This window comes from Benincasa hispida, chromosome 8 (assembly GCF_027475165.1).
Source record: "Benincasa hispida cultivar pf3 chromosome 8, pf3_genome.v1.1, whole genome shotgun sequence".
In the NCBI taxonomy this organism is placed as follows: domain Eukaryota; kingdom Viridiplantae; phylum Streptophyta; class Magnoliopsida; order Cucurbitales; family Cucurbitaceae; genus Benincasa; species Benincasa hispida.
The window spans coordinates 21,662,438-21,690,003 of NC_143485.1; the positions used below are offsets into that span (position 1 = coordinate 21,662,438).

Here is a 27,566-nt window from a genome sequence, read left to right on the forward strand (position 1 = left end):
GAATTCTTAGTCAAATTTCAAATACAAAAACAAGTTTTTGAAAGTTACTTTTAGTTTTCAAATTTTTATTTGGTTTTTTAAACCATTAGTAAAAAGTAGATAACAAATAAAGAAATTTGGAGGTGAAAGTAGTGTCTATCAACTTGATTTTAAAAAATAAAAAGAAAAAAATCAAATGGTTACTAAATGGGGTATTGGTTTTTTGTTTTCTATTTTTATAAATTAGATCAATAAACATCACTTCCATTTATTAGTTTTTTAGTGTCTTGTTGCCTATATTTTAAGTGTTGGTTCAAAATCAAAACCATTTTGTTTAAGAATAGTTTTTAAAAATTTGGTTTGTTTTAAAAAATTGGTTAGTAATTCAAATGTTTACCTAAAAAATATTAAAAATTAAGGACGAAAACAAATGTAATTTTCAAAAATTAAAAAGAAAGGGCAAAATGTACTTTTGGTTCTTGAAGTTTAGATTTTATATTTATTTGACACTTGAAATTTTAAAATTGCACTTAGTCCTTCGCGTCTGTAAAATAGTTGTAAATACTTCCTAACTTAACTTTTAAGTTATGTGCTTACGTGATGACATATTAATTGTTTTTGGACTTGAAAAATCAATTAAAAATGTATTATAAATATTGATTCCTTTAGCCCTAAAAGTGAACTAGGGCGAATGAACTGAACACTTGATGGGATTGACGGTGCATTTTAAGCATTTTCATGGTGGACTGTATTTTCACCCTGAAAATCTTTTGAAATTTTTTCCTGCAATTTTTCTCACTTGGTGGACTTCTTGAAAAAAAAAAAAAAAAAAAAGCAATTTTGCAATTTTTCTGCACTGGTGGACTATATTTTATTTTAAAATTTTCTGCAAATTTTCAATATCACATTCTGTCAAATTTCTACAATTTTTCAAAAACAACAAAGCCTCCATTTTTCAATTCTTCTGCAATTCTTAGGACTTAATTGAGGTCTTGTACGGTAATCTTTTCATTTTGGTTTTTTGAAAATTAAGTTTACTTCCTTCCCATTTTTTATCATGATTTGCATCTTTAAATATAGTAGTTAAATTATGAGCTAATTTTTAAGAACAAAAACAAATGTTTGAAAGTTACTTTTTTTTTTTTTTTCTTCAAAATTTGGTTCAGTTTTTTAAATAATTGATAAAAAGTAGATAATAGAAGACATTTGAAAGTCGAAGTAATGTCTAGACTTAATTTAATGACACGAGAAATTCTTCAATTTTTAAACCCACTAACTTTTCGCTTGATTCTCCAATCTCACCTAAAAACAGAGACAATGCTTAAAATCTGGTCCACCAAGTGCTCCGATTCCAACCGGCCAACTGTGGCCATCCTACAAAAGAATAGAAAACCCGAGAAGATTGAAAAGAGTTGAAGAAGAAATAACGATTTGCGATTTGCCAACAAATAATTATCAACTTGGGTTCAATAATTTTAGGTCTATATTGTTTCATCTTAATGTTATTGATTTTTTTCTTTAAGAAAATCCTAGTCAGCAAGCCCTTGATGCCAAATCATTTTTCTGTTTTCCTTTAACGCTATATTAGAAGAGAGGGACCTTTTGAATTCATTCTTAAACTCAGAGACTAAAAGGTTTTATTTTCAAAACTTAGAGATCAAATACACCTGATACAGAAAAACTTAGAGATTAAAAAAACAACTTTCCCTTTTTTAGTATAATTGGATAGGTGGATTCGAATCACATACTTCGTGGTTTCTAATATACTCGTATTGCTAATTATGCAGAGGGATGTTCACATTTTATGAAATTGAGCTAATTGTTTGTAGTGAAGATACAATTCAAATATTTTTTTTTTTCGTTTTCTTTTTTGCTTTGGCAACTGTCATCTTTTAAGGGATAATATTTGTCATTTTTCGTCAGTTTTAAATTGGTACCATGGGCCAATTCTAAAGAGCTCATTATCGTTTTAATTTCTATGAATCTTGATAAGAAATTGTTCTAGTGATAAAATTCCAAAGATCCAAACTCCTAATAACAAAATAAAATAGTCTATAGCACCCAAAATAAATAAATAAAAGAGTTCAGAGATTGTTTTGTTGATATATACCCAAAAAATTGAACTCATAATCCCTAAATAAAAATAAAATGAAATAAAAACCTGTAGCACTCAAAAGAAAACAGAAAACCCACCATGATTAATGGAAAGCACGTGATGAAGCCAAAACATTAATCCCACAATAAAAGAAAACCTTCTGCACCCAAAAAAATAAAATAAATAAAAAACAAGAAACCTGTTAATTGAAAGCATATCATGAAAACAATTAAGTTAGAGTCATCGTTTGTCAATTTAATTAACTAAGAATGATCGATATTCAAGTCAACCAATTTTCAGTAAAAATAGATTTCCAAGGTGTTTTGTTCTTGCAACTTGGTATTTTTTAAAGGGGTAGCATTGGTCATTTTTTGTCATTTTTCGTCGATCAGAAAAGGGTTTCAATGGTTCTTTATAAATAACTCTTCTCGCTTTAATTTTCGTGTATATTGATATATGAGATTTTATTTTATTTTATTTTTTTTTGGGAGATAAAGCCTCAAAGATTTAAACTCATATTCCCTAAATAAAAAACTTATAGTACCTAAAAAGAGATCAGAAATTCCCAAACAATTAATTGAAATACGTGGCAAAAATAACAAAGTTTTTAATACATTCAACACACTTCTTTGTATACATAATCTTATAAATAAATAAGCAAAGGATAATCTTTTAAAAAAATCAAATTGATGTCAATCAAAGATAAAATCAAATCAAGTTGATGACGAGTTAGAAAATTAGAATACCGACCACAGTGCTACAAATATACTTTTTTTTTTACAATAAAAAAATCATTTATAAATTATATCCTTTCTATAGCTAAAGTAGACGAACAGATTTCAATGATCTAGATATCTACCTATTGAATTTCACGATGGTTGTTGTCATGTAAAAGACAAGGATACGGGTAGAACAATGTTGTGAAGAACACTTAAAGATCAACTTTATCAATTTGAAGGTTCGTGCAGTTGATGTTTCAAGTATAGGGAGATATGGCAAATCATTGTCGTTGAATAAAATGCATTTGAAGCATTAATTTTCTGATGTGGGAATAAGTGTCAATGTTGTAGAATCAAGGCCTGTGTGGCACTGACGATGGTCATCATTCGTCCAAAGTTTTACATAGGTTAATTACCGATTGTATTTTGAAAGCCAAATCTAATGAAGAAGTTGCTTTTTGTGATTCTTGTCAACTTGGTAAAACTCATGCATTGCCGTTTTCTAACTCTACAAGTACAGCCTCAAATCATTTTGATCTTATTCACACTGATTTATGGGACCAACTCCAGTTTCTTTTACCAATGGATATCGCTATTATGTTCTGTTTGTTGACGATTTCAACATATATACATGAATATATCCACTCAAACAAAAGAGGAATACTGTTAATGCTTTTAATCATTTCTTAAAGTTGATTAAAATTCAATTTAATACGGTAGTCAAGGTGCTACAATCGGATAATTGAAGATATAATCTCAACGACTATATTTTTCCTCTTCAATCAGTCTGCTTAACAATCTTGTAACAGAAATGTAAACCTATATATATGAGTTACATTCAAATTACTTACAATCATTTTCAGTTTGTACAAGATCTATAAGAAAAGAAAAATATTTATCTTTCTAGTAGTCTTCAATAAAGATTGAACTCCCTTTCCGTGGATTTAGGCACCACCTTGCCGAACCACACATATCATTGTATAGATTTATTCTTTCTCTTCATCTTTACTCCATTGCATGCTTGAATTACTTCTTCATTATCTCCAAATCTTGCCAAGAACAAAATAGGGTTAGAGAGAGTTGAGAGGGTTTCAGTATCGTGGGTTAGAGAGAGAAAGAAAGTTTTGTTTACCTGAAGCAGATTTCCATTAGCTCATCAGAATACCATCAGATCTATGTTAGTGGTCTTTTCCACGTGTTGATCTCTAAGCTGAGGTTCGTGGATCTCCCAAAGCCTTTCCTTTCACCTACCACATTGAATTGGATCAACCTTCATCTCTACTTGGGCCTAGAATTCAATAAGTTGGCCCAACAAATTGGTATCAAAGCAAAAGACACATAAAGATTTCAATTCTTGGAGAATCAAGATTCAAGATTCATACACAAATGGCAGTAACAAGATTTGAGGTGGAGAAATTTGATGGAATAAGAGACTTTTGTCTTTGAAAGGCCAAAATTAAAGCCATCCTAGATCAGTAGAAGGCTCACAAGGCCCTTCTTGATCCATCCACTCTCCTAAACACTGTGACAACTCAAGAAAAGGAAGATTGGGAGCTAGCAGCCTATGGTACGTTAGTCCTAAACCTAAGTGATTTTAAGGCAAGTCCTTTATCAAGAGACAACCTATAGGATTTGGACAAAATTGGAAGACTTATATGCTACTAAAGATCTTCCTAATAAAATGTACTTTAGGGAGAGATTTTCACCTTTAAAATGGATTCATCAAAATCACTTTTTGATAATCTAGATGAGTTCAAAAGAATTGTTGCTGAATTTAAGAATCTAGGGGAGAAAATAGGAGATGAGAATGAGACATATGTGCTTCTAAATTTCTTACCAGAGTCCTATAGGAAAATAAAAAATGCATTGAAGTCTATTGATGCAATTATATCTGCTCTAAGAACAAGGGAACTTGAGCTGCAAATAGTTAAAAAGGAACAACCAAGTGGTGAAGGGTTGTTTGTGAAGTGAAACATCAAACCAAATCAGTCAAAGGATAGAAAACAACAACATACAAAAGAAAACAAGCCAAAATAGAAAGTTAAATGCAAATATTACAAAAAGAAATTTGATCAAAGACTGCTTCATTCTTAGAAAGAAAAAGAGCCCAAAGGCAAGCAACTAGAAGCCTCTGTAGTAGAAGGCTCCTACATCTACTCTCATGCACTAGCCTCAACACTTGACAAGGCCAATTATTTTAACCCTCTTGGAAACATGATTGGGTCTTGGATTCAGGATGTACCTACCACATGACACCTATGAGACCCTGGTTTAACACCTACAAAGAGATTGATGGAGAAATGGTTTACATAGAGAACAACAAAGGCTGTAAAATTGAAGGCATTGGATCTGTCTCTATGAAACTCAAGGATGGAACTATCAAACTACTCAGAAATGTGAGATATGTTTCCTTCTAAAGAGAAACTTAATCTCCTTAGGAATGTTGATGCAGTGGGGGTAAGGGTGGAACTCTTGAGATTCTAAAAGACTCAAAGGTGATCCTTGTTGGGGAGAAAGTTAATGACTTGTTTGTGGTTAGAGGTGTTGAGATGATGATAGGGGCATATGTTGTCACACCAAATGATATGACAGAAGCTGACATATGGCACAAAAGGCTGTCTCACATAAGTGCTAAAGGGATGGAAGTTTTGTCTAAACAGGAACTTCTACCCAAGGGAATTTCAGACAAGCTAACCTTTTGTGAACATTGTGTTTTGGGGAAAGCAACTAAACATAGCTTTACCAAAGCACAACATTCAACAAAGGAAATTTTTGACTACATGGCTCGAGGTACTTACTTTCCTTTATAGATGACTTCTCAAGGAAAAGTTGGGTTTTCTTAAATCAAAAGACCAAAATTTTGAAAAATTTAAAGAATGGAAACTCATGATTGAGAAGCAAACCTCTAAGGAAATTAAATACCTAAGAAAAAATAATGGGCTGAAATTTTGTAGTGAAGAATTCAATAAATTTTGTAAAGAATCAGGCATAACTAGGCACAGGACAATCAGATATACATCCCAATAGAATGGGGTAGCAGAGAGGCTTAATAGGACTATTATGGAAAAGGGTCAGATGTTTACTCTCAGTGAAAAGTACTAGGCTGAAGCTGCAAGCTCTACAGTGTACACCTTAAATAGGTGCCCATATACATCCCTAAACTTTTTAACCCCTGAAGAAAAATGGTCCAAACATCCTCTTAACCTAGCAACCTAAGGGTATTTAGATGTGTTGGTTACATACATCAAAATCAAGGAAAACGTAAGTCTAGGGTTGTGAAATGTATGTTTATAGGGTTCACTGAAGGTGTAAAGGGCTTTAAAATGTAGAATTCTGTTGAGAAAAGATTTGTGATCAGTTGGGATGACACTTTTAGAGAAAAGGAAATGTTCATGCAGAAAAAGAAGACTACAGTTGAGATACCTCAGAGTCCTACCACTAGAATTGAGGTGGAGGCTTCTAAAGATAAGTCCACTAGTCATGATCCTCCTAATGATTCAGAAGAGGAAAAGGAAACTACAGGACAGCTGATAGAACATACTAAAGCTCAACCTGATTTAAGTCAATACTCATTAGCAAGGAACAGATAAAGAAGGGTGATTGTTCCTCTAGCTAAGTATACTGAAACAAACTATATGAACCTAGTTTTAAATGCAACTATAGCTCCAAATGACCAAGAACTAGTTAACTTTGAAAAGGCAGTAAGCTGCCCTGATGCTAGAAATTGGATTGAAGCTATATGTGAAGAAATGCAATCACTAAGTGTTAATAACACTTGGACCCTAGCTCCTCTTCCTAAAGGATGCAAGCCTATAACATCTAAATGGATCTATAAACTGAAGGGGGACACTTCTAAAGAAGAAAAGCCTAGATATAAGGCAAGATTAGTAGCTATAGGATTCACACAGAGGGAAGGCATTGACTACTCTAAGATTTTTTCACCTGTAGTAAAGTAAACCTCAATCAGACTCTTGTTATTCTTAGTTGCTCAACACAACCTTGAATTAGACCAACTAGATGTAAAAACAGCTTCCTACTGGCCACTTAGATGAGGTCATTTACATGGTTCAGCCAAAGGGTTTTGAAGAAAAGGAAAAAAGAAGACCTCTACTGTCTTTTAAATAAGTCCATCTATGGTCTTAAGCAGTCTCCTAGATGCTAGTACAGAAGATTCAATGACTACATTATGAGTATTGGGTTTCAGAAAAGCACCACTACAAGAATTTTGGGTTTTAATGTCGGTTGAAAAAAGTGAAATTGGATGTATAATATCGGTTTTTTTTTTTTTTTAAAAAATGGATCTTTAATGTCGATTTTAAACCAACATTGAAGATGGGTTACAATGTCGGTTTAAAACCGAAATTAAAGACCTCTTTTTTTTTTGTTTTAACTTTATTAAACAAATATCTTCTCCATTTCATATCAAATCCTCTCTCTCCTTTCACTTCTTTCTTACCAAATCCTCTCTTACCAAACCCTCTCTTACCATACCCTCTCTTCTCTCCTTAGTTTGGTGTGCACATCACTTTCGATCGTCGTCGTCACCGGTGTTGCTTGGATCTCTGTCGTCGTGGGGTTCATCCAGTGGTGGGTCATCGTCGTGGGTGTTCTTCGATTATTTTACGGTTGGTTTTCGTCGGCACGTAAGTGTTCTTCGCCGGCGTGTGAGTGTTCTCCTTTGTTATTTACGTGTTTTTTCGGTGGTTGTTCGTCGTGGTTGGCTTTGTTCTCCGAGTGTTCTCCAGTTGGTTTTCTGGTGGTTGTTCGTCGTGGTTGTTCTTTTGGTGGGTTAGCTCACCATTCGTCCAACTAGTTTCGGTCGTAGAGATGGGTCACCGGTGTGGATTTGTAGATTTAGTTGTGAGTTTTTCTGATCCGGTCGTCTATTTACCCGATCTACTCGTGGGTCCTCCAATCCGCTCGTCGGTGTTGTAATTTTGTTAGATCTGTCGTCTCAACTTTGTTCGCAAGGTCTGGTGCTCGCCGACGTTCCAATCTTCGAGCTTCGGTTTGGATCTCTTCAAGTTTGTGGGTTGTTTAAATTGTTTGCTTGGAAAGATAAAATTTTATTTTTATATGAATTTTCAATTTAGTAATTTAAAGTTATTTTATTCATTTTATTTTTATTTTAATGATTAAGTTTATTGAAATTTTGAAATGTTGAAATTAAATTAGTTGAAGAATATATATTTGGTTGGTAGTCTTGCTTGGTGTAGTTTAAGTGTATATCAAAATCCTTTTCTTTCAATTATATATAAACTAATTTGGTCTTACTTGGTTGATTAAGTTTGATTGGTGTAGTTCAAGTGTTATTTCATTAATTGTATGTTTTGTTCCAATGATAAAGCTTCTTGAAATTTGTCGATGTTGGAATGAAATTAGTTAAAAAATATGTACTTGGTTGATAGTCTTGTTTGGTGTGGTTCAAGTGTATATCAAAATCATTTTCTTTCAATTATATATAAATTACTTTGGTCTTACTTGGTTGATTAAGTTTGATTGGTGTGGTTCAAGTGTTATTTCATTAATTTTATGTTTTGTTCCAATGATTAAACTTCTTGAAATTTTGAAATGTTGGAATTAAATTAGTTAAAGGATATATAATTGGTTGGTAGTCTTACTTGGTGTAGTTTAAGTGTATATCAAAATCCTTTTCTTTCAATTATATATAAACTAATTTAGTCTTACTTGGTTGATTAAGCTTGATTGGTATGGTTCAAATGTTATTTCATTAATTTTATGGTTTGTTCCAATGATTAAGCTTCTTGAAATTTGTTAATGTTTGAATGAAATTAGTTCAAAAACATGTACTTGGTTGATAGTCTTGCTTGGTGTGATTCAAGTGTATATCAGAACCAATTTGGTTTTAGGTCTTATTATTGATTATGGTTAAATTTACAAGCTTACGGTTACATAATTTTCCTTTGTTATTATTTATTTTTTTTGTATATTAAGTTGCATATTTTACAATCATGGATAATTCATGGATGAAAATGAATAGAATATCAGCTGAATATGGTTTAGGGGTTGAGATGTTTATTAAAAATAGTCTACAACATTCAAATATATCGAATATCATGAGTTGTTCATGTTTGAAGCATGTGAATACAAAGACTCTAAATGTGAACACAATAAGAGATCACTTATTTTTTAATGGTACATATCAAATTATCAGACATAGATTTTTCATGGTGAATCATTACCGATTAAGTGAAACAATGAAAATGTGTCTATTAGTGAAAGAGACAAAGTTGATGAGGATGGTGTTGATATTGATGACACAATTGGTATGTTTGAGGCTACATACAACTATCTTAATGAAAATCTGATAATTTTGAAGAATTATTAGATGATACAAAGAAACCATTGTATCCAAATTGTAAAACTTTTTCCAAAATATCTACATTGGTAAAGTTATATAATTTGAAAGCTAAATTTGGATGGAGCAATAAGAGTTTCACTGAGTTGTTGGAATTAATTCATGACATATTACCTAGTCCTAATGAAATTCCAACTTCTACTTATGAAGCAAAAAAGATGTTAGGTACTCTTGGAATGAAGTACGAGAAGATTCATGCATGTAGCAACGTGTTGGGTTTTATGTACTAAAAATTCGCAGTTTGTAAAATGATAAACATTTTCTATTATCAATATACTTGTTATTGATCTCATAAATTATATGAAAGTCTAAATCCAATAAACTAAGAAACCATGACTATTGTATGAGTACTTGAACTTTATGTGGAGACATAAGAGTGAATCATGTTCGAGTAAATAGTCAAAATGATCTATGGTACATGAATGAGATTGGGTACCTTATTCTGGTAACACCATTGGATGCGACCTACTCTGTAGTTGTTGCAAAAAGTTGTAAAGTGCTACATACGATGTGATCCTAATTTGTACATGTTATGACATGAGGAGTGGGGGCGTCCTATGCAATGAGTTTGCATAAGATCGGGACCAAGAAATAAGTCACTCTTACTTTATAATGCTGTTTACTATTTAAGATTGACTATTTCACCTAGATGACCTAGGTAACTCGATCTTAATCCTGAGCTAACTATGAACTCCTATTTATTCAAGATTACCCTTAGATTTGCATAGTTGAGGGTTGGCTCAACAACACCTGCTCAATAAGACTCCCATTTCAGGGGTAAGACCGAATAGATAGCTGGGGACATAGGGTCCAAGATGGAGTTCACGCCTACCCGATTTAGGGGTAGGAGAAAGGTTATTCTCTCAAGTAATGAATCTAGGTCTTGAACAAGGGGCCCCACCCTCTCACTGAGCTGAGAGAGTTTGGTTTGGTGATTGGATCACAAACCAGTTGTTCATTAGAGGATCAGTAGGGACTTGAGGAATAAGACATAATCTCGGGGGTAAAATAAATATTTGACCCAACCGTTATTACGAACAACCTGGGTCGACTAGCTGATTATGGTTAAATCATGTGGACATAATATATCTACAGTGAGGGGAGTGCAACTATGGGCTTTAGTGGAGTGACCCATTAATTAACGAATGGAGATTAATTTGGTCTAATGAGTTTCTAATTAATCTTTGATCATTGAAGCCCATGATCTGTACGTCCACGAGATCCCCTACTAGCTCGTAACGGACTAGCTTTAAAATAGCGTGATAAGTTAATTTGAAACGTTCAAATTAGAATTAAGGGAATTAGTGATTATATGAGATATAATTATGTTTAATTTTAGAATTAACCGAAATAGGAGAATTTATATATTTAAATATGATTTAAATATATAAAGATGGATATGTGTTAAAATTAATTTAATATTTGATATTAAATTAATTAAGTTTTATTTAATAATTAATTTATGAAATTAATTAATTTTTTATTTTTAAAATCAAATAGATTTTTTAAATCAAAATTTTTATTTAGATAAAATTGGAAAAATTGGAAAACAAAAACACAAAATGGAAAAATGTATTTTTCCATTATCCATCACCAAGTAGCTCACACATATTGCATTGTCTTGGCCTTGTCTTCTCCAAGCATGAGCTACAACTCTTGTAGCTCTTCTCTTTGCATGTTGATCTGCAATATAATGAGAAAATTGGAGTGAAAATCGGGCATGCAATCTACAGAATTTTGAGAGAAAATTCGGTTTGAAGAATAGTTCTTCAACAAGGTTGCTGCAGTGTGCTTTTTTCCTTCATCCCTTGATTCAAACTTGTTTTGAGTCCCACAAATCAATCTAGAGCACCAAGAGAATAGTGGGGAAGGTCTTGAGGTGGTCTATAACAAGATATGAAGAAGATTGCAACTGGAGAAGGAGCTTTGAAGAAGTTCTACAAGAGGTATGTCTTGAAACCCATTTTTCTGTAGAAGCATGCTTTATATTATGCCAAAATTAGTGAATTTGAGTGCTTAAATGATCCTTGTACTTCCGCTGCAATTGTTACAATCCTACACAACGATTGTTGCTTGTTTAGAAAATAACTCTCTAATGCAAATGTATGCTCCATTTGTGGTACGTCAAGATGGAAGCTTCATAAAAATTTAAAGGAAAGGGCTAAGAATATCCCAGCAAAAGTTATGTGGTATTTCTCCCAAATTCCAAGATTTGAAAGAATGTTTCGAAGTAAAGAAACATCAAGTTTATTGACGTGACATGCTAAAAAAAAAAAAGAAACTGATGGTTTATTAAAACATCCCAAAGATGCCCTATTGTGGAAAAAAATATACAATTTGTGGCCAGAGTTTGGGTTAAAACCTAGAAATCTTTGTCTTCCTCTTTCGACAGATGGGGTAAATCCACATGGTGATCATGGTAGTAGATATAGTTGTTGGTCAGTGATGTTAGTGACGTACAATCTACCTCCATGGTTGTGCATGAAGCAAAATTTTTTTATGTTGATTGCACTAATATTTGGTCCTAAACAACCAGAAAATGACATAGATGTTTATTTAGCTCCATTAGTAGATGATTTGAGAAAAAACTTTGGAAAGATGGGGTAGAATGTTACGATGCATATGAAGAACAACGTTTCATGCTTAAAACTATTTTATTATGGACCATTAATGATTTTCCTGCGTATGGTAACTTGTGTGGTTGTATGGTTAAATGATATCATGCATGTCCAATTTGTAGAGAGAAAATTTCATCCACTTATTTACAAAAAGTGAAGAAGATGGCATATCTTAGGCATCGTAAGTTTCTACCATGCCATCGTCCATATAGGAAAGAACAGAAAGCTTTTAATGGCACACAAGAATTAGAATTTGCTCTAGAACCATTAAGTGGGGAAGAAATTTTTGCAGAAACAAGTAAGTATCAATATTCATTTGGTAAGAAAACTATAAAGGAAGATAACAGTGGAGATAACCCTTCAACTTATTGGAAGAAAAAATTTATTCCTTTTGAGTTAGAATACTGGAAGTATCTTGACGTGTGGCATTATTTAGACGTGATGCACATTCAAAAGAATGTATGTGCAAATCTTATTGTCACATTGCTTGACATTCTTAGTAAAACGAAGGATAGAATAGAAACTTGATTATATTTGGTGGAATTGAACATTAGATCAGTATTAGGACCTCAAGTAGGAGATAGAAAAGTCTTTTTACCTTCCATATGTTATACATTAACACGAGCTGAGAAATTGAGCTTTTTTAAGATACTATCAGAAATTAAAGTACCTGAAGGCTATTCATCGAACATTCAAAATTTAGAGTCGCTCACAGATTTGAAACTTTACGGACTTAAGTTTCATGACCATCACGTTCTTATGCAACAATTATTACCTGTAGCCATTCATGATATTTTACCCAAACATGTAAGACTTGCAATTACTCGTCTATGCTTCTTCTTTAATGCTATATGTTGCAAAGCGATCGATTCATCTCAGTTAAAGGGTATGCAAGAGGATATAGTTGTCACTCTATGCCTTTTAGAGAAATATTTTTCACCATCATTCTTCACAAAAACGATACACTTTGTAGTGCATCTCGTAAGAGAAGTTGAGTTTTGTGGACCTATTTATTTGTGGTGGATGTATCTTTTTGAACGATACATGAAAGTGTTGAAAACTTTTGTATGAAATAGAAATTGACCTGAAGGATGTGTTGGAGAAAATTATATTGTCGAAGAGACTATAGAGTTTTGTTCTGAATTTGTATCTGGTGTTAATTCTATTGAACTAAACTCATCAACAAAGAAAGAGAACTCAAACATTGCTAGAGCATTGTCTGCTGCTTTTTTTATCAGATAGAGTAAGGATGAGTTGGATCAAACTCATCTTTATGTCATTCAAAATGTAAATGATGTGCTTCCTTACGTCGAGTATATAGATCTTCATCTTATTCTCATTTTAGGTTACTTGATTATTCAATGATCTACTAACTTTGTCATTTATAATAGGTAACGTATGGATATTTTTTAGCTCAATTCTGGTAGAAGTAAAGGTAGAAAGTGTCTTATGGAAGAGCATAATCGTATATTCAGTCGGTGGTTGTCCACACGGCTAATCTCTAGAAGCCTACTATTTGATGTATAATTAAATGTTAACTACTGAACTATTATAAAATATATCGTAGGTTGCACTAGCTCTTGAAGTTCCCAAAAATTTCATATCGCCTTTTTAAAGATGGATAGCTAATGGACCTTGTCCAACTGTGGCAAAATATTCTTGTTATGTGGTCAATGGTTACTATTATCACATAAAGAATTACGATGATATTAGAAGGGTTCAAAATAGTGGAGTTAGTATAACGACTACCACAATACAAGTCTCTAGTGCTAAGGACAAAAGCCCTGTCATGTCAGATATGACCTTTTATGGTGTAATACAAGAAATATGGGAGCTTGACTATCCTGGATTATCATTTATTTTAATCAAATATAATTGGGTTGAGAATAGAAATGAAGTCAAAATAGACGAGTTTGGGTTTACTATTGTGGACCTCAATTGTATTGGACATAAATCAGACCCATTTATTTTAGTCTCTCAAGCTAAACAAGTCTTCTATGTAAAAGACCCTGCAAATTCGGGTTGGTCAATTGTTTTAACATCTCCATAACAAACAATTGAAGATGATTTTTATGAAGATGAAATAGGAGATACGCTATAAAAGTGTGGTTATGGAGGCATGCAAAGAATGCCCAATGTTGATACATCTATTGAGATTGATGATACAACATGCACATACATTAGAAATGATTGTGAGGGTAGATGGGTAGATAAATAATGTATTAAACATGGTATGTCATTTACTATGGTTATATGTATTTAAATATTAAGATTATATGTTTTTTATGTGAGTAATGCTTTTTTTTTTTTTTGCAGATTGACATGGAAAATTCAGCAAGTAACAATGAGGATGATAGAAATATGATCCCACAAAAAAATAGCAGAATAAGTATTCCACATGGCCAACTACTATGTCTGAGTTGACACAAATAAGAACATCTGGGCAACGGTTGGCCATTGATTATAATGAACATGGACAACCAATTGGATTGGGTGCAAAGAAGATGCAAAGTTATATAGGAGTTTGTGTTCGACAACAAATACCTATAACGTATAATTCTTAGAAAAAAAGTTCCAAACCATCTAAAAGATAAACTTTTTAATTGTGTAGCGGTATGTTTTCTAAAACTTTAATTCATGTGCATAGTAGTTTATTAGTTTATTGTTTACTACTTTTTTCATTGTGCAGATGTTGTTCGATGTGGACTCTAAGTCCAAACATGGTATAATCATGTCTGCATCTAGGAAGTTTCGGACTTTTAAGACCACATTGACTCAAAAGTTCATACTTCCATTTAAAGATGAACCCTCGGTCTTGCAATTTTCTTCCCAACAATATTCTTATATAGATCAAGATCAGTGGACATCGTTTGTTAATGAACGATTGAGTGAAGAATGGGATGTAAGTCATTCTAAATAAATGTCAATATTATCATTGTTTTGATAGGTAACTTCAACTAGATTTGTTGTACAAGAAATCACTCGTCTTCAAAAAGAAAGAATGTCGAAATGTGTATATATAATCATCACATTTCTCGTTAGAGTTATGCGAATCTTGTCCAAGAACTAGTAAGTTTTTCAATTTAAATCTTTTATTTTAATATGTTTATGCAAATTAAATATGTATGTTCATGTAGAATATATCGAGTGATCTTCCTTATCGGGCGACTTTATAGAAAGAAGCATGAAAAGGAAAAAATAATGAATACTTTGATGAAGCCATTCAAGAATGTGCCAATCGAATTGTAAGTTTATATTGTGCAAAGTTTAAGATGACATATATATAATGTTTGAAACTTGTGATGATATAGATATTGTATGAAAATTGTAATATGTTTTACAGGATAAATTGGCCAAAGTCTATAAAGGTGAAGACGTTTTGACCAAAGCATTAAACATTGGGGACGTGTTAGAGGAGTGGGTGATTTTGTTTCCCATTCCCAATATTTCAAATTAGTAAAACCAAAGTTCACAATGAGCCAAGAAATTGAAGAAAGCTCTAATGAAAAAAATGTTCGGCATGGTAAAGTATCAAGAGAAAAAACTCATAGCAAACAATCTCATAAGTCCAAATCATCTATTGGAAATGTCGCATTTAGTGCATCTGAAGAAGAAGATACTGAGAAAATGCCTACAGAATATTTGGAGGTAATTTATTTGTTGTAACTTTTAAATTTTAATCATATTGTACTTAACCATGCATGACATTAGTTCTTTAAAATTTGTTAAGGGGACACCATGCCACTTGGCTATAGGAACTCTAGATAATATTTTTGCAGTAGTCACAACATTTGATGATGATGTGTCATGTTTAACTATTAAAGTACTAATTGACATTGTCATGGGAAAAGATTTGCCAATACCAATTCCTGTGAAGGGAGAAATAGAGTCATTAAATCAAGCAATGGGCAACTTCGTAACATGGCCTCGTGAATTTGTAATTATGGTTGATGAGAAAAAAGAATGCCTCTTTTTTAGTATATGAGTTTAGTTATTTAATATTTTTTATACTTTGAATTTTTGTAACTTTGGTTATGGTAGGACCATTCAATAATTAAGAGCTTCCGCCACTCCTTCAAATATACGGACACCAATGGTACCATCAAACTCTTGAATGGACATGCCATGCATAACATGGATGATGTAGACATGATCCATATCAATTTGAATGAGCATATATTTGGAAGAGACAAATTTGTTTATTTAGGCCGCGATGATCTGATCCAATATTGTAATATGGTTGAAATAAGTTACATGTGTATTTTGATATACATTGCTTAAGTATTACTCATCTAGATTCACTCATGTATATTTTATTTCATGTATAAAGAATAACTTTTACTTTGTTTAGGTATCTTTGGGATGAATTTGGTCGTGATATTACGAAGAAGTTTCTTATAATTGATCAAGCAAGAATGTCTCCACATGTGAAGTCTTAAGATATTTGATCCAGAAATTTAGCCAACCAACTAGAATTGGCTAATTTATTCAATATAACACAGGGTAAGTAAATACAAGTTCTTTAGTTATTTTTAATTTGCATTATATGCGTACTAATATTTCAAAATTGTTGCTTATTATAGTTATCATTGGATATTGATTGTAATCAATCTACAAGAAAATTGTGTTAATGTTTTGGACTCTATTCGAAGTAAGGTTCAAGAGAATTTTCATGGAGTTATAAATATGTAAATGTAATTGAACTTTCTTAGCTCTTAATTGAAGTATTTATGTTTAACTAATGTTTTCAAACTATTTAGTGGATTTAAAACATGGCAAGCCAAGCACGATCTCCAACACCATCGATCTTCTCCAAAATGGAAACCTGTAAAGGTAAATTTGCACTAATTTTTTTTAACAATTTATGTTCATTTGAACATAAGAATAATTGTTTTTAACTTCTTTATATGCAATGCACCCATCAATTAGATTCTGTAGGATATGGGTACTATGTGCAAAAGTATATACACGAAATAGTACATACTCCTACTACTCCCTTTACTAGCCTCGTACGTAAATTATTTATTTTTTATATACTAGCTTTAATTTAATAAATGATGTAAACTTATGTTGAGTTTATTTTTTTTCTTTTTGTAGTTCAATACAAAAAATGCATATACCCGAGGAGAGATTGACGTAATTTGGACCCAATTGGCAAGTTTTATTGGCCGATTTGTGTAAGGATGTACTTCTTATTTTTTTTTTTTGTCTCAATAGAATATAAATGCTAGCTTATAATGAATCTTGACGATTTTTGAGTAAAATATGTAAGTTTAGAATGAATTTGACGTACTAATCGTTGGTTTGTGGATAGACGAATTGTTATCTAACCATGATCTGTTTATTGGAAGATTTATGTATAATTTTTTTGTTTATGGGGTATTTGGTGTAAGTATTCATGGAAGTACGAATTGATATTTGTGAATGAGAGAAATGATTATCATAGAGGTGGTTGATAATTATAATTCTTGTTCTATGAAAGTGTGTTATCGATATACAAATGTTGGTTAGTGTGTTTATTTCATATTTGATGAGTACTTATAGAATGGATTGGAAATATTAGTTCTTTTTTGTGGATAAATTATTATAGAAGTGTACTTCATTGCAGGTAACTTTGTATTTAGTTTTGTGGTAGAGTGTATTGTTCTGTCTATTGTTATATTTCAGGTTTGAGTTTATTGAATTCATAGGTGGAAGACAAATATTGTTGACTTGCCATGCAAAATATAATAGGCACACATTACAATGAACAATTTTTTATATTTTTTTAATAAAAAACAATGACAGATATTTCTTGACCCAACACAAGACATATAATATCGTTTTAAAGTTTTTGACTGATATTAAAAATGGACTTGACAACGAAATTTAAAAAAAAAACGGACAATAATTGAAAAAAACGAACATGGATTCTGGGTTTCAATGTCGGTTTAAAGGGCTTTAATGGATTATGGGTTTCAGTTGACAAATGATATTAAAGCCCTTTATTGTCGGTTGCAACCGACATTAAAAACAACCGACATTAAAGGGCTTTAAAACTGTCTTTAATGTTGGTTTAAAGCCGACATTAAAGCCCAAAATTCTTGTAGTGTACCTATGACATTTGCACTTATGTGAACTCAACTACCTATAGGAACAAGGTGTGCTACTTCTCTATGTGGATGATATGTTGCTAGTTAGGAGTTCTAAAGAAGATTTAAGTCATGTCAAAAATCTCCTAAAGAGAGAGTTTGACATGAAGGATATGGGTCAATCTAAGAAGATCTTTAGGATTGAAATTGACAGAGACAGGGGTTCCTCTACACTTAGCATTAGTCAAACTAATTACTGTGAGAAAATCATCAGAAGATTCAAAATGTCTAATCTAAACCTGTAACTATACCTATTGCTCAACATTTTAAACTATCCTAAGCTAATTCACCTAAGGAAACTGACTTGGAACACCTAAATCAGATGCAATTGGTTCCTTGTAGTCAGGCAGTAGGAAGCTTGATGTATCTCATGATTCTACTAGGTCTGATTTATCCTATTGTGCAAGTCTAGTTAGTAGATACATGTCAAACCCTGGAAGAAGGCATTGGGAAGCTACCAAATGGATACTTAGGTATTTAATCTAGTCTAAGCTAATCTACTAGAGTGTTAAAGAGACAGAACTTGAGCTATATGGGTTTGTTGATTCAAATTTTGCAGGGGATCAAGATAAAAGAAGGTCACTGACAGGTTATCTCTTCCTATATGGATCTAATCTACTAAGTTGGAAGACTAATCTACAATCAATTACAGCCCTATCAACTACTGAAGCAGAGTACATGACACTTTCAGAAGCTATAAAAGAAGCATTGTGGTTAAAGGGCTTGATGTAAGACTTTCGCATCAAACAAATAGTAGTTAAGATCTACTGTGATAACCAAAGTGCTATCCATCTTCCAAAAACTTATAATACCATGTAAGAACAAAACATATAGACATAAAATTTCATTTCGTTAGAGACAGGATTGAATAAGGACAAATCGAAGTATTAAAAGTCCATACCTCGGTGAACGCAACTGACATGCTTACCAAACCTGTCTCGAAGCTCAAGCTCATCAAGTGTCTTGAACAGATCAGCTTCATGTTACCTGAAAACGGGTAAAAATTAGTCAGATTTGGAAGGAAGGGGACTACTAAGTTGAGATTAAAGTGGAGATTTGAAGATATAATCTCAACGACTATATTTTTCCTCTTCAATCAGATTGCTTAACAAACTTGTAACAGAAATGTAAACCTATATATATGAGATACATTCAAATTACTTACAGTCCTTTTCAGTTTGTACAAGATCTGTAAGAAAAGAAAAATACTTATCTTTCTAGTAGTTTTCAATAAAGATTGAACTCCCTTCCCGTGGATGTAGGCACCACCTTGCCAAACCACGTATATCATTGTGTAGATCTCTTCTTTCTCTTCATCTTTACTTCATTGCATGCTTGAATTACTTCTTCATTATCTGCAAATCTTGCCAAGAACAGAATAGGGTTAGAAAGAGTTGAGAGGGTTTCAGTATCATGGGTTAGAGAGAGAGAGGAAGTTTTGTTTACCTGAAGAAGATTTGCATCAGTTCATCAGAATACCATCAGATCTGTGTTAGTGGTCTTCTCCACGTGTTGATCTTTGAGCTGAGGTTCGTGGCTCTCCCAGAGCCTTTCCTTTCACCTACCACATTGAATTGGATCAGCCTTCATCTCTATTTGGGCCTGCAATTCAATAAGTTGGCGCAACAATAATGGAGGTGAATACACCAAGGTTCATCAGATATGTAATAATGTTGGCAATGATTCTCGATTTTCTTGTCCTTACATATTCGCCCAGAATGGGCGTGTTGAATGTCGATATCGCCATGTGGTAAAAATGAGTCTCACACTACTTGTTTAAGCGCCATTTAGCTTTTGGTGGGATATGTTTGTCACAACTGTATTTCTCATCAATGGATTACCGACTCCGATTATTCAAGGTAAATCTCCGATTGAGCTACTACTTAACGTAAAATTGATTTCTAGGTCTAAATTGTTTTTATTGTGCTTGCTTTCCGTACTTCAGGTCGTACCGACATCAAAAGTTTCAATTTCATTCTGAAAAATGTGTTTAGCTTGGGTGTAAGCCAACACACAAGGGATATTGATGATATAGTCTTGGGAGAACATTCATATCACCACATATGAAATTTAACGAGTAGGGATTTCCTTTTGCTTTCTTTTTTGACAAGTGATGATCCAAAGTGAGCTTTTTTTTCTTCACCATTAGCTTTCAATTAACCGATGTAGGATTCTTGTTTCTCTTTGGGAACTATGTAGTTTTTTTTTTTTTTTTTTTTTTTTTTAATTTAGGTTATGGGTTTAAATCTTTGGAGTTTTATGACTAGAAAAATATGTGATTAATATACGAGGAGATTTGGCAAAAAATAGCCAATGCTACTCCTTTAAAAAATACTAAAAAGTTGTCCGTATCAACTTTTGAAATGTGTTTTTTACTTAAAAAAATGGGTTCAATTTAATCAAATATGAATATCCACGTAAGTTAAATTGGCAAAAGATGATTCCAGCTCAGTTTTTTTTCACCATATGATTTCAATTAACTATTGGGTTTCTTTTCTATTTCTTTTCCTTGTTGAGTAATTGCAATGGGTAGAATTTTTAGGAACAATAACCAAGTATATAATATTATTTAAAAAAAAATGTAAATATAGACAACGATAGTCTTCTATCGTTGATAGACTCTTACAAGTGATATGATCTATCACTGATAGACTATTTAAATTTGACTATATTTGCATTTTTTTTTATATTATATTTTGTCTACTAATACTTTGAGTCTAATGTCTATATTTGCAATTGTTTACTTTGCTGAATGTCATTATAGCTTTTTTTTTTTCCCTTTAAAATTGGAATTATAGGATTAAATTTTTAGGGTTTTATCACTAAAACAATATCTTACCAAGATACCTGGACTTTAAAATGAGAAGAACCTCTTTAAATATGGCCACTGATATCCACTTAAAATCGTCAAAAAATGAGCAATGTTACACCTTTAAAAAAAATACCAAATAATTTACCAATATATATATATATATATATATTTTTAAAAATATGTTTCTATAGTGAAAAAATGGTTCATTTTCATCAAAATTTAATCCCCTCATTTGAATCGACAAACATTCATCTTAACTCAATTTTTTTCACCAAATGCATCAAATTGGGGAAAATTGCAGTGGGTAGTAGTTTGAGTAAGTTATTTTGTAGGTGTGTCACTCATATTTGATGTTTTGCAAAAATGGCAAAAACATCAAATATGAATTTCTAATTATTTTTTATTACATAAATTCCTAAACAATTAATTGATAGAGAGAAGTGACGACTGGTGATGGTGACTAGACAGAGGTAAGTGGCGGAGAGATGGAGTGGTGGTCGACAAAAAATGGAGTGAAGTTGGTGAAAGAGAGATGTTAGGGAAAGAAACGGTGACCAACAAGTGGCGGTCGACAAAGGTAAGCGGCAGGGAGGTAGAGCGGTAGCTAGTTGATTGTTTTAGGGGGAGGGGGGGGGGCCCCCCCCCCCCGTCTGCTACTTTAGAAGAAGAAGTTCATGTCTTTTTTTTTAAAAAAAAAAAAAAAAATTCTAAGTGTATCAAGGGTATTAAGTATATCAACTGTACATCAATAGTGTATCAAGGGATATCAAGTGTAACAGATGTATTATCAAGTGTACTAGTTACATTATTAAGTGTATCAGATGTATCGAATGTATCGAATGTACCAAATGTATCAAGTGTGCATCAAATGTACCAGGTGTATTCCTACAATTTTTTTTACATTTTCTATTTTAAATTTTGGGTTGGACTTGTTTTTTTTGCTATTTTTACAAAACTAAAAAATTTGGACAATGAGCCTAATATTTAAAATTTATTTTGTCCATTTTGCAACTAGCCCTTAAATTATACTTTGTGGGATTCTTTTTGTTTAATTTTTGGTGGTATAAGTTTTTTATTTAAGAATTCTAGGTTTAAATCTTGGGATTTATCACAAGAACAATCTTTAATCAAGACAAACAAAAATTAAAATGAGAATGGAGGTTTTTAGAAATGGCCGATGTTAACCATTTCTAAAATTACCAAATAGATTCAAGAGCAAATAACTTCTGAAATGATCATGGAACCTAACTTAGATTTTTTTCCCCCCACAAAATGCTTCAAATTAATAATTCTACGGGTTCTTGTTTCTTTTTAAGTCTTTATTTAGAGGTTATGGGTTTAAAACTTTTGGGTTGTATCATTGGAACAATCATCGATCAAGATACATAAAAAATTAAAACGATAAGGGGAGCTCCACAGAAATGATCATCAATGGTACTTCTTTAAAACCGATGAAAAAATAATCAATGCTGCCCCTTTCAAATAAGTTCAAATAGTTGCTTAGAGTAATAATTTTTAAAAATTTATTTTTTAAATAAAAAGTGAGTTTATTTTCCCCCACAATAACATGCATTGACAAACGATGATCCTAACATAGTTTTTTTTTCTTCCGATGGTTCAAATTAATGGGGGGGGGGGGGGGGTTATTTCTTTTTTAGTATTGAAAGTGTTGGAATGCCTTGAATTTGTTTACTGTCACTTCAAATAATCAAGTATGGGAATCTCATTGAGTAGTGTGTTATATAAATTCTCTAACCCTAGAGGCGTCGTTTGTATTTTCAGAAAATATTTTCTTTAATAATACAATTCTCTTTTTGCCCCATGCACGTAGCTAACACATCGTTAGTGAACCTGTCCCGTGGATGTTGTAGACATAGCTAATAAACCATTAGTGAACCACATATATCTGTATGTGTGGAGAAATACAATAGATCAATTTGTTCAATCTCAGAAGGTAGTGGAAAGGACTCCACCAAAAAGTCATTAATATAATTGTTATTTTGTCCTTTGTGTAATTAATTACATTTTCTACCATGATGTGTATGTGGTCCCCTCATCTCTTGTCATTTACTATAGCCTAGGGTTTTCCATTCTTTTGTATAAATTCACACCTATGCAATTGTAAAGATATACAAAAATAATATCAAAAGGAAATTCTTTACAGACGGCTACCCTATCTTCTTTTTCCTTTTATAGCTCTCTATAGCTCAGTTGTAGGCCTTATTTAGTAGGTTGATTTGGTATCAGAGCCATGACCAATGCCTCATCCAATACATCCAACATCAGTAGCTCGTTTATCAGTCCTACTTATAGCAGTCCTCTATTGAATCAACTTTTAAACCAAATTACAACAATCAAGCTTGATCGAAGCGACTTCTTGCTATGGAAGAACTTAGCTCTCCCCATTCTGATGAGTTATCAACTGGAAGGATACTTAACTGGGGAGGACATTTGCCCTCCAATGATGGCTTTACCGACAGCAGCAGAGTCATCGACAAACTTGACCACCGGAACCCCTATGCAAGCTGAGTCACAACAAGAGGTTGTGTCTGGAGCTTCAAGCTCCTCTATGATCTCCTCTATCATGGTAAGTCCTCTGTATCATTCCTGGGTAGCCACCGAACAACTCTCTTGTTGGGGTGGCTTTATAACTCTATGATTGTGGAAGTTGCAAAGCAAGTTATGGGTCATGAAAGTGCCTAAAGTCTGTGGAATGCCATCTAGGAGCTGATTGGAATCCAATCTCGTGCTGAAGAAGACTACCTCAGCCAGGTATTTCAATCTACACGTAAGGGTTCAATGAAAATGAGTGACTATCTGCGAGTTATGAAAAATCATGCAGAAAATTTAGAGCTTACTGGAAATCCTGTTTTGCTTTGATCGCTGGTGTCTCAAGTCTTAATAGGGCTAGATGAAAAGTATAATCCGATTCTGGTCACAATTCAAGGAAGAGCTAACATGAAATGGTCAGATTTACACTCTGAACTATTGAGCTTTGAAAAATGTCTAGAGTTGCAAAATACCAGCAAGTCAGTCTCTCTTGGCAGCACCTCTTTTGTGAATCTTACAACTACTCATGGGTCCAACTCTAGTTAAAACAAGCAACAAAGTGGTTGCCAATACTCGTCCTTCTTTTCCAAACAGTGGACGTAAAAGAAGTTCGTGGTTGAGGCAGAGGTCTCTAGAATGGTGGTAATAATAGACCTACCTGCCAAGTATGCTTTAAACAAGGGCATACTGCTCTCACTTGCTATAAACTGCTAAACAAAGGTTTCTCTTCAAATTAGAACAATGAACAGAACAATCGAAGTCAGAATTCTAGGCAGACCTTTGATGGTCAAAGTCAACCAACGAACCAAGCTTTTACAGTAGCTCAAACCAACAATTCGTTTATAGCCACTCCTAAGTTAGTTGCTAATCCTGAATGGTATGTAGACAGTGGAGCTTAAAATCATGTGATTAGGGATCCAAACAATATGACCTACTCATCTGAATATGGAGGTACTAAAAAAGTTACTGTAGGTAACATGTGTGCTCTCCCCATTTCTCATGTTGGTTCATGTTCCTTAGTTACACATAATGGTTTGATGGATCTGAAAAATGTGTTATGTGTTCTTGAAAAAGCAAAAAATCTTATAAGTGTTTCTAAACTAGCACAAGATAGCAAAGTGTTAATTGAAATTCATAATGACTGTTGTCTTGTTAAGGATGCCCATACGAGCAAGGTGGTGTTGAAGGAGGAACTCAGTGATGGATTGTACAGACTAAGGACAACGAGAGCCACTGGTAGTGCTTCAGGTTCGGTCGATCCTTACTTGAATTCGGATGGTAAAATAATGGCTTGCTCTGCTGTTGTTCAAAATAGTAGTGTTAATGTTGCAGTGTCCAAGGAAATTTTGCATAGACGACTTGGACACCCCTTTCTAAAAGTTTTAAATGATGTAGCTAAAAAATGTAAATTGCCAGTGAAAGTCAATGAAGTTTTTAACTTTTGTGAAGTGTGTAAGTATGGAAAATCTCATGCTCTCCCATTTTCAGCCTCTTTATCACATACTTCAGCACCATTTGATTTAGTATACTCTGATCTATGGGGTCCTGCATCAGTTATGTCCTCTGATGGTTATCGTTACTACATACATTTCCTTGATGATTTTAATAGATTTGCATGGATTTATCCCTTAAAATTAAAAAGTGACACAATTGCTGCCTTTTCTCACTTCCTTAGTATGGTGAAAAACCAGTTTGGAACGTTTATTAAAGCTTTTTAGTTAGATAATGGAGGGGAATATAAACAAATACATCAAATGTGTACTACCTTAGGCATTAAATCACACTTCTTTTGCCCTTATACGTTAGCACAAAATGGTAGGGCGAAAAGGAAACACCGACACATTGTTGAAATGGGCCTAACATTATTGGCCCAAGCCTCAATGCCTCTACATTTTTTGTGGGATGCGTTTATGACCTCAAGTTTTATAATCAATGGGTTACCTTCAATAGTTCTAAAGGGGCAGTCTCCAATGGAGAAACTTATTCATAAGCAGTTAAACTTTTCATATTTGAGAATACTTGGTTGTGCCTGGTACCCGTGAAAATATTAATCTCAAGACATATTGAATTTGATGAATTTTTTTTCCCTTTTGCAACATGTTTTGGATCTGATACATCATTGGAGGTTGCAGCTGGCCCAATTAATTTCAACTCTTATCCACAACCACCATGGGATGACCAGCTTGCTGGTACCCTTTAGCCCAAGCCCACTATCAGCCTCCATGATCTTGTTAACCCTCAACCGCTTAGAAGCCTAAGTTAAACTCAGTGTCCCCACAACCCAACTTTAAGCCCGACTCTGTGCATCCTATCTTCCCCACTGAAACCTGGCTTACCATCTCCCCCATCTGGTCGCCTGTGTTCTTCCCCAACGCTAAATACACCTAACACGTCTACCTCTTTCCAAACATTCAACTCTACCCCTGATCAAAACTCTAACATTTACCTAAACTACGCAAGGCCATATATGGCCTCAAACAGGCACCCTGCACTTGAAATACAATGTTAAAGAACACTCTGACCTCATGGGGCTTTGTGAATAGTAGAGCTAACACCTCCCTGTTTATTTCTCGACATGGGTCCTATGTTGTGATTTTACTGGTCTATGTTGATGATGGGATTATCATAGGAAACAACCTTCAACTAGTAAATAATCTTATTGCCTTGTTGGATAACAAGTTTGCTTTAAAGGACCTCGGACCGTTAAACTATTTTCTTTACATTCATGCCTCCCGTCTCAGTTCTGGGTTGTTGCTCACCCAGTTGAAATACATTGATGATCTATTAATTCGGTTGAATCTATCCTCTCTAAAGTCAGCACCAACTCCTTCAGCCGTGGGTAAACACTTTTCTATATCTGATGGAACTCCGACCTCGGACCGTTAAACTATTTTCTCTACATTCATGCCTCCCATCTCAGTTCTGGGTTGTTGCTCACCCAGTCGAAATATATTGATGATCTATTAATTCGGTTGAATCTATCCTCTCTAAAGTCTGCATCAACTTCTTCAGCCGTGGGTAAACACTTTTCTATATTTGATGGAACTCCATTGTCCGATCCTTTTATATATCGAAGCACAATTGGTGCACTCCAATACTTAACAACTACACGCCCTGACATTGCCTACATTTGAATCATCTGAAATAGCCCACAAACATTCACTGGCAAGGTGTTAAACGGGTGCTTCGCTATCTAAGTGGCACCAAACATCTAGGCCTTTTAATCACACCATCTGAAGATCTTGCCATCACTGCTTACACTGATGCTGATTGGGCATCTAATATTGATGACCACAAGTCTATTGCTGCCTACTGTATGTATTTGGGTAACTCTCTAGTCCCTTGGTCCTCCAAGAAGCAAACAGCCGTTGCACGTTCGAACACGGATTCTGAGTATCGGGCTTTAGCCCATGCCTCTTCCGAGATAGTTTGGCTAAATCAACTACATCGTGAACTTGGTGTTTTACTGCCGTCAAAACCAATTCTCTGGTGCAACAATATAAGTGTTGGGGCTTTAGCTAGCAATCCTGTGTTTCACACAAAGACCAAGCACATTGAAATCTATGTCCATTTTGTTCGTGACAAAGTTCTTGAAGGTGCTCTTGAAGTTTGTTATATTTCCTCTCCAGATGAGGTTGCGGACAACCTCACGAAACCTTTGTCTCACTCTCAGTTCACCTTTCTTCGCTCCAAACTCGGGATAACTGAATTACCTGCTCGTTTGCAGGGGGATGTGAAGGAATACAACATACCAATTTGTTCAGTCTCAGAAGGCAGTGGAAAGGACTCCACCAAAAAGTCATTAATATAATTGTTATTTTGTCCTTTGTGTAATTAGTTACGTTTTATGCCATGATGTGTATGTATTCCCCTCATCTCTTGTCATTTACTATAGCCTAGGGTTTTCTATTCTTTTGTATAAATTCACACATCTGCAATTGTAAAGATGTACAAAAATAATATCAAAAGGAAATTCTTTACCGACGACTGCCCTATCTTTCTTTTCCTTCTATAGCTCTCTGTAGCTCATCTGTAGGTTTTCTTTAGCAAGTTGTCTGTGTGTTGATTCTTTTACGTTCTTTTATATTCTTTAATTGCTGTTTTCATAATAGAAGATTTTTTAGTTAGAAATTATCAACGTAAAATGATAAGAGAGCTCTTTTGAAATGGTACGATGAGTGGTACCCTTTACAACTTTCCAAAATTGCTAATTAATAAAAGTTTTGAAATGTGTTCTTCATTTGAGAAATGGGTTCACTTTCATCTAATTTAAACATCTCCTA

General features: G+C 33.5%; 1 protein-coding gene and 1 long non-coding RNA gene across 2 annotated transcripts; one reads left to right on the top strand and one right to left on the bottom strand.

Annotated features, from left to right (window-relative positions):
- Positions 1 to 3,463: 3,463 nt before the first annotated feature.
- Positions 3,464 to 4,046, bottom strand: LOC150034433 (uncharacterized). The gene is made up of 2 exons (XR_016531600.1): positions 3,926 to 4,046; positions 3,464 to 3,842 (listed from the first exon to the last, which is right to left on the bottom strand). It is a non-coding gene; the product is annotated as an uncharacterized LOC150034433 (long non-coding RNA).
- Positions 4,047 to 22,984: 18,938 nt separating this feature from the next.
- On the top strand, positions 22,985 to 27,094 carry LOC150034434 (uncharacterized). The gene is made up of 4 exons (XM_090316731.1): positions 22,985 to 23,320; positions 23,458 to 23,505; positions 24,441 to 24,962; positions 26,432 to 27,094. The coding sequence occupies exons 1-4, from the start codon at positions 22,985 to 22,987 to the stop codon at positions 27,092 to 27,094; spliced, it is 1,569 nt and encodes a 522-aa protein (XP_090172857.1).
- Positions 27,095 to 27,566: the final 472 nt, after the last annotated feature.